The 16,558-nt window shown below is 32.8% G+C and overlaps 1 protein-coding gene across 1 annotated transcript; it reads left to right on the top strand.

Moving 5' to 3' along the window:
• Positions 1-14,009: 14,009 nt before the first annotated feature.
• Positions 14,010-16,276, top strand: LOC132253668 (uncharacterized). The gene is made up of 3 exons (XM_059736567.1): positions 14,010-14,268; positions 14,392-15,524; positions 15,625-16,276. Exons 1-3 carry the CDS (start codon positions 14,010-14,012, stop codon positions 16,156-16,158), a joined length of 1,926 nt encoding a protein of 641 aa, XP_059592550.1. The 3' UTR covers positions 16,159-16,276.
• Positions 16,277-16,558: the final 282 nt, after the last annotated feature.

Raw genomic sequence — 16,558 nt, 5'->3', positions numbered from 1 at the left:
AAACTTAATTTTAAGATTTTATTTTAGTCAAAAATAATTTTTCAATTAAAAGAATCAAATCAATCTTTCAAAAGATTCAGTTTTCTTTTTATTTTTGACACTCAAGTGGCGTTTGTTTTTTTGGCTTAATTCTAAATAGAACTTATATTTAACTTAATACCAAATAATGTTTAATAGTATTAAGTATTAAGTTATTTGTTTTTTAATATTTTATTTCTATTAAGTATTTAGCTATTTGTTTTTTTATATACTAAAAACCAATATCTTAATGTATTAAAAAAATATAATTTAATGTATTTCTAAAAAGTTCAAAATAATAAAATTGTTATAATAAATAATTTATCATTATCATCCTTACAAAAAATAATTAATATATTTATTTTTTATATAATTAAAATAAAATATTTAAACAAATTGATAAAACCTAAATCAAATTAAAGAAAAAACATAACAATTCAAATACATATTTTCAAATATCCAAATACATCACATTTTATGCTAATATCTAAACATTGCATTTCTTACAATGGTAAAAAAACTAAAAATGACAAGTTAATTAAATACTTGAAAGAGTTCATTTGCGATTTGGTCTTAGAACTATTGTATGAATTCTTGATCAAATGCTGCAAAAAAACTGTTTATAGTTGAGTTTTGATTTTGATTTGCATTGTCATATTTAGAAAATAATCTATCCGCAACTGAGATTTGTCGAAGAAAATTGTGAATGGAGAAGCATGTCATGATAATTTTTGTTTGAGTAGTAAACAAATAAGGTACCATTCTCTTCAATATTGGGAAACGTGCCTTAACAACACTAAAAGCATGTTCAATGACATTTCTTAATCTTGCATGACATTACTTGAATATCTCATCTTTTCCTACAGCTTTACCACCACTACGAAAATCACTCAACCAATAGCGCACATTACGATATGGTGTCATAAAACCTCAAGTGTGTATATGCTGCATTTACTAAATAATATTTTTCTGAAAAAAAAAAAAGATTGAGTTGATTATTATAATGAATAAATACAAATTATATTAAATAAAATGAAAATAAAATATTGAAGGCTTTTTGCCTTAAATATTAATTATATTATTATAATTAATATTTGCCACCAATCAACTTCACTCCCTTATTCCTATTCAAAGTTTCAAACAAGAAACAAAGAAACAATATGAAGAGATCTCCCTTGATTCCTGCCAATCTAGAGACACCCACATGAAGGAATTTTGATTATCAATACTCAAAAAGGGAACCAAAAAGGAACTGTACAGCAAGAGTCCTCATACCACAACTAAAATTTTGAAGGGAAAAGCTGAATCAAGTTCATTTTTTTCCTTGAATTTAGTCTCAGGGATGTGATAAATGTATTTAGGGGGGATTATTCCAATCTCACCGTGTTTTTTTCTTTTTTTTTCTCCTCTCTTTTTTGGTTATTACTTATAATTATAAATCGCCGTAAGGCAAAATAAATGTAAATTTGATCATTGGAATTTTGATTCTGCATAATCATATCTTGGATGCTTTTTTACAATCAAGATATCAATCACTGTTATGTTTCATATTTTCTTCTGTAAGTTTATGCCTAATCTATATAAGAGTGATGAATCCAAAAGGGCTTTTAACGAAATCTGCAAATCACTTTAGCATATACAAGATCAAAAATCTTAAAACTACCCAGAAAAGAACACATAATTGTGATTACATGTGCACATCTCTACCTCAAAAGAATACAAAAAACAGGAATCAAATCCGAACACGTGTCAATTTCCAGGAAAACCCAAATTCTTACTTGACTTTTCTTCCAATTTATAATTATTTTTGTCAGTGTATTACTAGAATTGAATCCCTGCAGAATACAGCTGTATTAGAGAAGTTTTGGCTCTTTTGTTTGCTTTAACAATTTTGAATTCCAACACCCAAGTATATACTATACTTACATCACAACCATGCCTTTATCTTTCTCTCACTTTTCACCAGATCAATATCCTTCAAGAGACTAGTGAATCAGCTGTAACCTGCATGGAGATTTGAGACCAAGCAAAATCAACACAAAATCACGATTTGTTTTGTCTAGCATAATCACTTGATTTGGTCAAATTCAATATAAAACATAATCTTTTTCACATCATCGTCACAGTCATGACAAAACTTTCTCCTTTTGACTTGCTAATGAGTCCATAAATTACAAAAGAACATAGCCAAAATAGCCGACTTAAAGGGATCTCCAGTTCTCATGAGTTAAGCACATGTGTCTGTCATTGATGAATAGTCACTAAGGTTGGTGGGTTTGATCAAGCCCCTGTTTGGAGGTCATCTTAATTCTGGAGTTCAGTTTTCATAAAGGGTTATGTTTTTTTTCTACTGTTTCCATTCTTGTTTGAAACTTTGAATAGGAATAAGGGATTGAAGTTGATTATATTATTATAATGAATAAATACAAATTATATTAAATAAATGAAAATAAAAGTATTAAGCCTGACTATGCCACACCTAAAAATCCAAGCTAAGGCTTTTTGCCCACAGAAAAGCCAAGGCTTTTTGCCTAGATTGGTGGCTAAAGTTCAAGAATTGCGGCACTAGCTAACTTTTATGCTTTCGCTTTGTCCTCATTACCTCTTTTTTGGAGTCAATTCTGGCTTCTGCCTAACTGCATGCTCTATTTTCTTTTTGGTTACATTCCAATGGATTGAACTTGGGAAAATGAAAGAAACACTCCTTTCCATTCGAGATATGTTATTGAAGATATTATTGCTTCCAAGCATGAAGTTCCATGAACCAAATCTATGACTGTTCTTTGAGTAATAAATCCTAGGTAGAAATTAATGTCATGCCAAATAACAAAAACCTGTTCTATCAAACACGGTCATTGTCTTGGACGTATTTTATTGACAAGTTGCATCTTTTGCAACAAAATTTTTGGCTACCTGCCAGAAATTTGAGGGGGATGTGGAAGAGTACGTTTAGGTACTTGAAAAAAAAGAAGGCATGAGTACTTTGAAAAGAAATGGCAGTCCATCAGCTTCCAGTGGGTCATTTAAGTTGATTTGGATGAAAACTTTGGTCTGGACTCAGGACCCTAGCTCAACAGTGTGGCAGAAAACCATTTACCTAACTAGAGGCTCATGTATATATACATAATTTGGAAATTAATGTAAGAGGCCTGTAGCCTTTTTGAGCTAGTATCAACTATGGAACCTTGGTAACCATTTGCAACTTCTCAGTCAAGGGTGCGTTTCATACGAGGGTATAGCAAATTTGAATTCAAACTATGTGAATTATTTCAAAACCCACAAAAATGGTAGCCAGCAAGCCAAACTAAAACAACCCTAAACCTCACTTCCCAAGAGAAAACAAACCCACAATCGCCACCTTAAGCTTTAATGTTTCTAAAAATGTAGAACAAACCAAACAATTCAGTGTTACAATTTTGTGCATCACAAAATCACTAGGATTATCATTTTTTGGAACTCTTGATACCTTAAGCCTGACTATGCCACACCGAAATTATCACTCTCTTATGAAATTGGAAAATCCAAGCTGTTTTGAGATTGTAAAATTTGTCAAACTCTCTCTATGTGATTCTTTTCTAATCCAGTTTATTTGGCAAAAGGTTTTCAGAGGGAGGGACTAATTTCAATGCAAAACAACCGGAAACAAGAACACGGAATCAAATCAAGCAATAACATACATTCAGAAAATGCATATTATTGTTTAAAAATTGGTTAACAATTTTCATTTTGATATTATTATTTCCTCCGGCAACCAAGTACAAGTGAATGACAAAGCTTCACTCTGCTCATTGGACAAGTGAATGAACAAAATTCGTTGAACCTGTAAACCCATCAAACCCACTCCCACAAAATCAAAATTCCCCATAAAACCCCAAAATAAACCATTAGCATGAAAATCATAAAAGAATCATACCAGAGAAGATATTAATAAACCATTTCCAAATAGAAAACAATCATTCTACCTATGGTTTAACCCTATTGCTGAGAAAGAGTAAGAACAAAAGCTGGAACCTAAATAGAAAGAGAGAAAATGGGGAAGAAATTACCATGAGAAAGGTTGGTGATAGTCGTGGAACCAATGAGCTACACAGGGATGAGGTGAGGGTTGGGGATCGTTGGTTGCAATTGAGACTAAAGAGCTACAAGGGATGGGGTAGGGTTGGGCGTCAAGCATCGGGTTGCAATCGTGATTTGGGGGAGGTCTAAAAAGCTTGTTTTTTGTATTTAGAAAAAAGCCAAATATTTTGATTTTTTCTATTTAACCAAAAATTTTAAAAATTCAATAATAAGTCATCAAAAATTAAAAAAAACAAACGCCACCTCAATCTTATTTTGTAAAATTAAATTACTAACAATTTCCTTAAATTCATTGAATTTTTTTCTCTTAATCTAGACTTCCTAAATTTAATTTTTGATACATAAAATATTAGGAAACAATTTCTGAAATGAGAGATATAATTTTTTCTTTTTGAACCTACTGCACTTGTGCTCTCCAAGAGCTGAAAGATGTTTACTTATTTTTGGATATGTTGTGAATATAATATTGCCTTATGATTATTTTTCATTCAAAATAGACATATTAGGCTAGTTTTACGAATTTTTGTATAATTTTAGGACATCTCCAAGTTAACTAAAAAAATCAATTGTTGAATACTTTAACAAAATGCCCTGTTTTGAATCTACTAATATCATTATGAAATCTGGTTTTAAATGAGAACTAATTGATTAATTTGATCACTTGGATGATAAACTAGACATATAGAAGATATTCTCTGAAAATTTTCATGATGAAACTTAACTTCTAGCTATTTGTTTTAGATTTATTTTGTAGAATCCTCTGTTTTGACTATTTGCTGATTTTTTTTGTAAAGAAACCCACTTGTGAATAAGTTTGACATTGATTATACATAAATTTAGTTTCTAATTCCTTTTTGAATTCATTACTATTATTTGTGAGTTAATCTCATTTCTATGAAAACGCTTTAAGACGCTAAAATAGGTGAGCAAACCTTTTCTTCACAATTTATTTAAATTAAAACTTGTGATTGAATATTATCTATTAACGTTTGCTGGTTGTGTTGAGATTATATGACATTAGATACCACTTGTTATAGAATATGTGATTGCTTAAAATGTAATGTGATGTTATTATTTTTTATTTAATTTTTGTGTTTTATGGAAGCACTTAGAATGAAAACCAGGTACGTATTTCTGTATTAAATTAATGAATCCTATTGATGTGTTTATTCAATTCATAGTATATGTGAATTGATCAGTTAACCCTCATAATTATCTCAACTTATTTAGTACAGACTTGGCTTATAGAGTTTAAAGGGGTATTATGGTTCTTCGTCGTACCTTTCCAATAAATAACCTGATACCTAAATCTAAACTTCGATTTTTTCGAAGACATGCTTTTTCAAATATTTGGAGTCACATTTCTTAGGATTTTCTTTCTTATTTTATTTCTCTTTTTAAAATAAAATAAAATAAGTGACTACTCCGACTTTTCCAAAACTAAATATTTCACCATTAAAAAGCGAGTATTGTCATCAAGTTAGAACGCATGTGAAAATGCGATATCACATCCTCCCCCGACCTTTCTACATTTTCTAAAAGGAAGATGCCTGTGAACTCTATAGCATTTCAATTTCAATAGCTGAATCAAAAGAATCAAATAATAAGTAGTGCAGGATAAATAAAATAATATTATACATAATAGGACTAACACTAAAGGTATTGCTACAAAGGAGCATGAAGTGAGTATCAAGATAAATTAATATGAAGTAAAATCTCAAGAGGAAGAACACACTCTCTCCCAGTCTCTCTCAAGTTGTGAAGTGAGTGAATTTTGAGCGTTCCAAATACGCTCATGCTAAATTGATGTTCAGTAATCCAATCATGCTCTGTCTGCCATTTGTAGTGGTGATAGTACTTAATGAATTAGGCTGCTGAACATTCTAAACCTCTAAAGTAGCGTAGATGATGTCAATTACGAGTGGATGAACCTGTGCTCATAGAAAAATAAGCCCTCCTGCACTATTTGAATCTCGCCATTTTCCAAAACTATGATCATTCTTCCATGAATCGATCATGAATGACCAAAACATCTCTCTTAATTTCCAGCCTACTTTCATTGAGTCTCACTCCATTGCGTCATATATGGCTTCACTCATAATATTTCTCAGTAATCGCTAATGCCCTTCCCTCCAACTTTGAATGTCCCACTAATCAATCGAGTGTTGTGCACTTTGACAAAAATAAAAAATAAATAAATAATAATAATAATAATAATAACATGATTATACTAAAAATAAAATGTTAATTTCTTTAGAAGATTTTTGTTTTTAAAGTAAAAGTAAGGAAGATATTAGTCTTCCATAGTTTTCAATTTTCAAAAGGCTTGTACTTTTCAGATTGTGCTTGACAAATAAGTTTTAGGGTGGGTGGTCAAGTGAAATCCAACCCCAATAAATAAAAATAAAAATAAAAATAATCAACTTAAACTTATCCTAATTTGACTTTTAATTTGAAATACTCAACTTAAAACTAACCCAAACGCATTTTTCTAAATTCAAGTTGAATTTGGATTAATAAAATTAAATTTGGGTTGATCGGATTAAACTTAGATTGATCTAATTAATTTATTGAGTTACATAACTCACAATCTATCCATAATAGTTATTTTTTTTTAAAACAATTATATATTTATATCAAAATTTAAATAATAAATAAAATAAATTTTCAAATAACAATAAAAAAAGAAAACTAAACTTATATATCTTTAAAAAATGTAAAAGTATATGATATAACTATATTTTGATATATTTTTTAAATCTAAAAAGAAAATAAATATTATTGTGGATCCGACATTTCGCACGATGCATTCCCACTCGAAGGCGATACTCGCTTTTCATTTATTTTGTGAAAATATTATTTTTATAAAAAGACTCGGAGTCGTCACTTATTTTTGTTTTAGTTTAAAGGGAAAAACAAAATAAGACTGAAAAACTCTAAGTGTGACTCCTTATTTGGAAAAAAAACATGTCTGTAAAAATAGAATTTAGATCCGGAGGTGTTACCTATTGGAAAGGTACAATGGTGAGTCGTAGCACCTTTCTAAGCCCATATACGAAACGACCTCTACTAAACAAATTAAATACAATAATTAATTAATTATGAATACCAAGAAAAATAATCATGCAAATGAGTATGTACAAGTTATGGTGAAAATCAATATATACAAAAATAATGATGAAATCTAATTATAAGAATACACAAAATAAATAACAAAAGAATTATGCAAAATGATTTATTGAACTAAATAAAAAAAATATTAAAAAAATAGTTTTTAAGAAATTTTAAAGGATTTTAGTAAAAACAATTTTGAATGAGTGATTTCAATTTATTTATTTACAAAATATTTTCTTCAAGTGATTTGATTCAATTTCACTTCTATTTAATTTTTATAAAAAAAAAAAGTTATTTACACTTATTGTATCAAAAGAATTTATTACAAAATTTCAATTTGGCAACAAAAAATTATTTTATTTATTTTTACAAAAAAATGAATTAATTTTTACAATTTTATTTACAAAAGTATGTCAATTTGTTTTCATTTAAGAAAAGTTATTTATACAAATTATTTAAAAAGACAACTTTATTTGCAAAGAATTTTTAATTAAAAAGAAAAAAAAATTTAACCCTCTATTTCGAAAAAATACTTTTAATCCCATTTTAATTAAGAAAAAAGAATTCATTTAAAAAAACATTTTTTGGACAATTTTATTAAAAATTAATTTTTGGGACAATTTTATTTACAAAACAATTTTTGGACAGTTTTTATTAAACAAAGAAATTTTTGGACAATTATTATTAAAAAAAAAATCAAATTCTATTAAAAGCATTTTTTTGAATTTTTATTAATAAAAAAACTTTTTTTATTAAGAAGAATATTTTAAAACTATTATTTTATTAAAACATATTTATTGAATTGTTCATCTTATTTAAACAAAATTTTCCGATTTATTCGATATTCAATTCTGTACACAGTCAATAAATATATACAAACAAATATTTATAGAAATCAATATAAATAAAACTAAATATAAGTGGGAAATCAAATATGAACCCAAATAAGCTTACAACAAGTTTAATGTATTTCTATAATTTTTCGAGTCTCACTTTCTTCCATGAAATTACGTGCTCCACGTGTCATAAATTCGTACTCAGTCAACAAGATTGCAAAATGCATCCATACAAAAAACAAAAATAGCTCAAAAGTAAATATCCAAAAATGTGTAGAATCCAAATTAATTATTCAAACTTCAAATTTGTCCAATAAATTTTTGCCAATAAAAAATTGACCCAAATTAGAAAATATAACCCAACAAAAATATTTTACATGTCATAGGCCCTAATCCAAACTTTCCAAATTAATCACCAAAATACAACACAATTAGCCAAACCCAAAATATCATTGAACAAAATAAATTCAATTACGTCTAAATTTAGTATCTCATAGTCCAAAATAAATGAGCCCAAATCAATATCAAGTTTTAAAATGCAAGCCTAAAATCCATGAATAACAATAATACATACATATGCTAACAATAAACCCTATCAAACATTCCAAAAGCACAATATCCATGAACCCAAATCAATAAATAAATCCAAATTGAAGTCCATAAACATATCCACAATCCAAATCAATTACTGTGCAGACCTAAATAAAAAAAATAAAGATAAAAAAAATGAAAACAAAATAAAGTATAAAGGAAATTTACCCTTTTTTTAAGAACTATGGATGATCGGATTACTAGCGAGTAATGGTGGGGGTGGCTGGCCGACAATGACGGGTGGTGGTGGCAGATGGAGAAAGAATGGGTATGGTGAGAGGAGAGTAAAAAATAATAATAATGATAATAAGAAATGAAAAAAAAATAAGAAGGAATAAAAAAAAAAAGGGTGTTTGGATGGAGAGAAAGGGAAGGAAAACGAGGGAAAGCAAAAAAATGGGGGTCGGCCACTAGCCGTGTGTCGACAGGTAGAAGAGAAAGGGTCAAAGAAAAAAATCTGCTTGGCCATCTTGAATGGGAAGCAAAAAGAAAATGAAAAATAAATAAATAAAAATAAAAATAAAAGTAAGAGGCGAGAGCTATTGGGAAGAGATGAGAGATGGGGGTATGGCCTTTGAAGTAGGGAATGGGGGCTAGGTGAGGGTAGGTGGAGGAGAGATGAGAGGGAAAAAAAAAAATAATAAATAAAAATATAATATAATAACAATAATAATAATATAAAAAAATAATATAATATATAAAATAATAAAAACTAAAAATTAAATGGTGAGTGAGCAAAACAAAATCATATATAATCGGGATTTAATTTTAAAAGTAAAATTAGACTAAAAATTATGTAAAAATAAAATTAGTACAAATTTTGGGGTCTATAATTATTATATAAGTTAATGAATATTATAAATATCATACAAACATTAAATTAAGTTAGGGTTAGACTTAGGTTATCTCATCTTTGGCCCAAGCCCAATCCAAATTAAGCTTATGTTGAAAAGACGTAACCAGGATCAACCCAAGTATTAAAAATGTTTATCCAATTCCACCCAAATGAGAGGTTTGGATTAGTACAAGCAAATTCGCTCAAATTGTACCCAAGTTTTTTTAAAGTGTAATATAGTGAGAGAGTGGCAAAAAGAGAATCTTTTGTCACAGGGGCAAATAAAAAGATTTTGCATTATAACATAAATTATATATATATATATATATATATATATAACAACCAAAATATATAAAATGAAAATATTGGTGAAAAAAAAAATAAAAGGTTTGGATTTTACAAAAGAAAATTATCAAAAACAATCAAAAAAAATTTAAAATAAAGTTTAAAAATAGAAAAAATCTCACAATAATAAATTGATGGTTTTAGTAGAAAAAAATATTAACAGATTTTCAAAGATAACCGCAATTTCTTCAATAAATTTTAGAAGGCTTATTTATCAAATAACTGAATTTAAAGTGATGAAATATGTTACTTAAGAATTATTTATCATGGGCTAATACAAGGAAGCACTACTACTGAATCATATTAATCATTACAAATAATAGTTTAAATATTTTATTTTATTTATTTATAGTTGAGCCTATAAAATAAAATACTTTTTTATTTTAGATGAATAATTTAATTGTATAAAAATATAAATAAAATAAAGATTGAAATTATAAGAAAAATTAAAAATTGAAACTTTAATTAATCAAATCTAACATGTATGATATTATGATCACTCAAAAATAAGTATACTAAAAATATGAAAAAAGAAATTCAACCAAAAAAATTGTTTAATTCAGAACATAATTAATTTAAAATAAAAAAAAGTAATATTTACTAAATTTATTCATTAGCATCCACTATAATAGGTTGTGTAAGAAATTTAAAAAGAAAAAAGAAAAAATAAAAAAAGAAAAAAAAAAGCCGAGAGAGAGAGAGAGGTTTGTGGAGCCTAAGGAGCTTGAATTGCTAGATGAGATAAAAATGTAATAATTAAAAAGGAGTGATTTTTCAATTTAGGGAACATAATAAAGATAATCATGACTGGAAAATGTAATATAGGCGAACTCAAAAAATAAAAACTGAAATTTAAATAAAGCTGATCTCAAAAAATAAGAAAGAAAAAGTTATAAAATTTCAAATAAAAATAATTTTAAGAAAAATAAAATATTGACCATATTAATTCACATAGACAATAAAAAATAGAGATAATCGATTATTAAAAGCCATGAAATCACCCTCATTTATAAAACTAACCCTTTACCCTTTTCATCCTAAAAAATACTTATTTTGAACAAAAATACACTAATTTTTTTTTTTTTACAAAAATAACCTTTTATTTTAAATACACATATAAATAATAAAAATATTGAAAGACATTTATATAAAAAAAAAATGAGTTATTCTTCACCATAAAAAATATGAGAGATTAGTTTTACAAATTTGAGATCTTGTAATTATTTTTAATATATTAATTCTATAAATAAAAATAGGTATAATTTGGACGGCTTCAACCAAATCCATCCAAATTTTAAGCTGGCTTGATGAACCCTTTTGTAATTTGGGTTGGATTTGGACAAAAAAAAATAGGATAATCAAAATTAAATTCAAGTTAAACTTTAGGTAAGCCATCACAAAACTCCACTTAGAATTGAATATTTAACAATTTTAATTAGATAAGTATATTATATTATGTATCATAAATAATTAAATTAATATTATATTATTTAGTTAGTATTATTTAAATTTTAATTAACTTTAAGAATTTAATTATTACTTAAATAATTTAACTTATACAAAACGTATAAACATCCATCTTATTTGTAAAATTAAAGAGTTTAACTTTTACCAAGTTATCGTATTAAATTGATGATGTAATATTAATGTGATTAGTCGACATAAAATTAGTAAATGTTGATATTTTTTATTTTATTTTTTATTTTGTGCTTAAGAATATGTGGGAAAAAAATTAAAAAATTGGCTTAAAGAATATGGTAAATGAACACACACATTAGCGGGATTATTAAGATATTAAAATGTTTTATTTAAGTAATACAAGAAATTGTTTTGATATTATTTTATGGATAAAATTAATCACTCTACTTGCAATAAAATATAATTACTTGGGTAATTTTATAGGAGAAACGGTTTAGAGGGATCAATCTTCCAGCCTAATTAAAAGTATAGATAATAATTTCAAATAAATAAAAAAATAGTAATGTTGATGAATATAAAGTGGTCTATTTTTTACATAGAAATTTCCCTTGGACTTGGACAATGGCCAACGACTTGACGAAAAGACAAACACAAATGGCAGTACCTATTCTCACCATCATCCTTAAAAGTCATTGACGAGCACAACTGCTCCCATGTGGACGACTTAAATGACCAAAAGATGCCTCTTCGAAGCTGACCGCCATTGTGCTCTTTCCACCCATCCCGTCATGTTTAGTCCATTTGAAGAATGATCTCTCTCTCTCTCCAACGTGCATGACACTCATACTAGTCAAATACAAATCAGCATTTTAGAAATTTCTGTGGTTTAGCTGTAACTAGAACTATTCAGACTTTACTAAAACTTGCTGAATATATATATATATATATATATATAGTGAACTGTGTTGTCGCCTCGCGTATCCGATGGTCCACGTTGCTGCTATCTGGATGGACACGTGATTCTCAACACACAAGGGGTTCTTGATTCAGTGGTTGCACCTGCAAAAGGCATCCGGACAGGGTGTCCGGATGCACCCTCCGATGGTTTTATTAGCCATGGTGAGAAAGAGATATATAAATCAGTTGGCCTTTTTCTAGGTATCAAGAGGTTACCAGGAGATCCCCTTTCTTCTTCGTGCGAAGGTATATATATCCAACTTCAGGGGTACTGTTCCTCTCATTAATGGTGAGGAGATCTTTTCTGTTGTGATGATGACAATAGGTGTTAGTAGGAGCACTATCATCCTATGAATGGCTGTCAGAGACTATGGTAGGTGATGCGGCCGTCAGAGATCGTGGGAAGCGATTATGCAGAATGATCGTGGGAAGTGACTTGCTGTCACTTCCTCTTGTCTTCTCATTCTGCAGGTGATGGGATGTGGGCCATGGCTGCTTGTTGTGATTGCGTGTAAGACTCGCTTTACTTTTAATTGACCATCCAGAAGATTTATATCCGGATGGCTCATGCTGACTATCCGGATATGTTGTGGAGCCTATCCGGATGTGTACGCTCTGCCAGCGTCGTTTGCTCTTCCTTGGATAGGAGAAGATGAAACGTCGTTTGCCTTTCCTTGAGGCGGTCCGGATAGGATGTCTACACCATGCATATCCTTAGGGGAATCCGGATAATGATGGTCCGGCTGATAACATGTGCCACGCGTCACTATGAGCTGCGTGCCACGTGTTTCCCAAGGGGAGGGGTCCCTACATTGCCCCCCTTTTTAACTTGCCTATTTTGCCCAAAAAATGGGCGGGTTAAAAATAACTGGCTTTTGAAAACTGAAGAAGTCCCTTCGTCTGACTGGGCCACGTGGCGAGTGGGGGTGCGGAAGCCAAAAAGGCTTTTATGACGAGCCGCCGACCCTGCGTATCCCCAGACAATATGTCGTTTCAATGATAACATGGCTGTTGGTTTGGCTTTCCGAGGGGCTGTCCTGCTATAAATAGGGTACTGTACCTCTTTTTGTATTTTTTCCTACTGCATTCTCTTGAGAGTCTTTCTTCTTACTGCTTTTTCTACGCCCTTTGCTTTTCTGAGAAAAAAACTCCGAAAGCTCTTTTGTACCAGTGCTTTTGTATCGCGACTTTGTTGGTTTGCTGCTGGTGATTTTGTATCAAGGCGGTACCCGTTCTTCTTCTTCGGTGCTGTATTTGGTACGTATCTCTTTGCTACTGCCGTTCCTTTGGTTGCGTTTGCTGGTTCTTTACACTTGCTTTCTGGCTTGCTTGGGCATTGTTTTGGACGAGTCGTTTGCAATTGTTGTTGAATGTTGGTACTTTGTTGTTGTTTGGAGGGGTTTTTGAGGGGTTTTTCTGACGGCTTTGAGTTAGGGTTTGTGTATTTTCTGATTGCTTGGTCTGAACCGTTTGCATTGTTTTTGCGTGTAGATTTTGCTTTGGCTTTGTGGTAAGAAATGGCTCCAAAAAAGACTGTTTCGTCTGTCCGGGTCAGCGAGGCTAGCGAAAAGGCGATAGACAAATTAAATGCGAAGGAGTTCCGGGAGCGATTCCTGATCCCCCATGACGTGTTGATAGACCTGGTGAACGAGGAGGCGGCTATGCCTACTGAGAAAGGTGGAAAAAACGCTATCCTCTTCACAAAGGAACAATTCAACGCGGGGCTCCGGTTCCCTCTGCCGGCGTTGTTCAAGGAATTCCTCCACTTCTCTCAAATTCCCCCTATCTTTATTCACCCCAACCTTGTCCGGGTGCTGATGGGATGCAGCATCATCAACATGCTGTACAGCCTCGACCTGATGCTACTGGAAGTGTTCTTTGTCTATTCCCTGAAGAAAGCAAAGAATGATATCTTCAGTGTGTCCGCTCACCTGCCCTCCCTTCAAATGGTGACAGAACTGCCAGATTCGACAAAGGGAGGGGCGAAGGGGCTGGTGGCAGTCTGGGGTGGATGGGCGGGGCTATCGCAGCATCCGTCGAGGCCTTTTTCTCCGAATTATACCCTAAAAATTCCGGGTAATCTTGTTTTGCGATTTTTTTTTTTTTTTTTTTTTTTTTTTTTTTTTTTTAGATTTTGCTTTGCTGATTTTTCCAGATCTTTCCGGGCGGAATTCTCACCTTTTGTTGCTGACAATGCAGGTTTGGAATTGAGGGGCCACCTTGTGGATTGGGTGGAAAAGGCATCCTTTGCCTGTGTCTGCAAATTATTTGAAATAGATCCCAAGGAGAGGGCCTACAAAACATTGCTCTCGGCGCGGAATTTGACAGAGGTCGTCCGGGAGCCCCAGGAATATGTTATCAACATCCTTCCTAGGAAATTGGCAAAGGATGAGATAGTGCCTGGGGAGCATTATACAGTGAAAGAGCTCCCCCTCTATCAGGAAGCTAAAGAAGCTGACGCTGAAAGGCGGCGAAAGCTCCTAGAGGATAGAGATCAGAAAAAGACTGAAGGCACTATCCGGAAGGCTCCCGGACAGAAGCGGGGTCCGGACTCCCCTCCGAAGAAAACGTCAGGAAAAAGGGGGAAGCTGGTGAAGAAGCATGGGAAGGATGCGAAGGAACCCACTCCTCCCAAGGAGTTTCCTCCTCCACAAACTACCTATGAGGGGGAAGTAATGATAGAGGAGCCAGTAAATGCTGCTCCGCACTCTATCTCAAGCGGCCCCGGGCGCATGTCGGGGTTGAATCACTCAGGTCCCTCCTTAGTCGCGGCTGCGCGTCTAGCCAACGTGGCTGAGGAAGCTGCATCTATCAACCATCCGGGCAACCTCAATCCGGATGCAGCTGAAACGGCCCCGTTGGAGGAAGCGGGGGCAGAAAGCCAAAGTCAGCCTTCCGACGACCCGGATCGCCTGGCTATAGTCCTGGTGAAAGGGCCTCCCCTCAAGAAGCCGCGTTTGACGCGCGATCTACAGTCCAGACTCTTTGAGCGGCTTCAAGAGCGGCAGCAAGAGATTGAAATTAGCTGCGCTTCTGCTCATGACGCTCATCCGGATGGAGGCGAGGTGGAGATGGCTACTGAGACCTCAGCCGTTCCGGCAATAATTCCGGCTGAGGATGCATCCGGACCTATGTGCCCGGACGAAAATATGGGGGCCCCGATTCCGGGACACGAGCTACCCTCTCCTTCCTCATCCGAGGAGGAATCTGCTGATGATGTCGCTCCCGCTAGCCCTTTCAGCTACGCGGAGTTGGAAGCTAAGTTAAAGCAGATTACTCCTGACTGGAAAGCCATCAAGCCCTCTGCTAAGATGTTTGATATGATAGAAACGGTACGCCGCTGTCTTGTGTTTTTGCTTTTTGACTTTTTGTTGCACTGATGTGTTTGTTGTAGTATGATTTATGTTTTTGCTTTTCTTGTTTGTGTGTTAGCTGGTGAGGGGCCTCCGCAGCATGTCTCAACAACACGCTCTTTTTACTCAGCTGCTGCAGACCGCAGACTATATGAAGACCTTCTCCTCTCGGCACCAAGAGATTGAAAATCAACTGCGTCTGAGAATGGAGGAGGCTGAGGCCAGTCTATCCACCATGCGAGAGGAAAATGAAGCCCTCCGGGTGGAGTTGGCTGAGGCAAAGGGTCAAGAAGAATCAACTGCGGGCCGCCTTCATGAGGCGGAGGGTGAGGCAGCCCGGCTAAGGGATGAATTGAGTCGACTCCGGACAGAAGTTTTGAATGAAAAGAAGCAGAAGGAAGACTTGCAGCTGCGTCTGGATGTGCAAAAAGAGGAACTTGAACGGGAGTTTGCTGTGGAAAGGGAGGAACTTGCAGCGGATTACCAGAGACAAGTGGATGATACATTTATCTTTGGGTATCGCTGCTGCATGAAGAAGAACGGTATAAAGCGAGATACCCCTTCAATTCCTCCAAGTGAAGAAAAGAAGCTCCATGAGAAACCTGCTCCCTGATAGTTTATCTCTTCTTGCAATTTTTCTGCTGTAATTTTTCCTTCTGCATATTTTTGTGGTCCGGATGTCTCTTTGTAATTTACATTTACTCATATCAATAAAACTTACTTCTTTCTCATTTGCACTTGTGTACACTTTCTACTGATAATACTGCTTTAAATTAAACACATTCCATGGTCTGAGTAACGGAGTGCCATCTAGCTTTTGTAAATGATAGGCTCCATTTTCATTTGCCTTAGACACTATGTAGGGTCCTTCCCAATTGGCTTGGAATTTTCCTGCGCCTACTTCAGCAGTATTTTCAAAAACTTTTCTAAGTACTAGCGTACCATTTTTGAAGTTTCTGGGCCTGACTTTTCGATTGTAATGCGCTGATGCTCTTTGTTGATAATCTGCCATC

This window comes from Vitis vinifera, chromosome 4 (genome assembly GCF_030704535.1).
Source record: "Vitis vinifera cultivar Pinot Noir 40024 chromosome 4, ASM3070453v1".
Taxonomy (NCBI): domain Eukaryota; kingdom Viridiplantae; phylum Streptophyta; class Magnoliopsida; order Vitales; family Vitaceae; genus Vitis; species Vitis vinifera.
The sequence above is the reverse complement of the archived record's forward strand: the minus strand, read 5'-3'. Positions and strand labels throughout refer to the sequence as shown.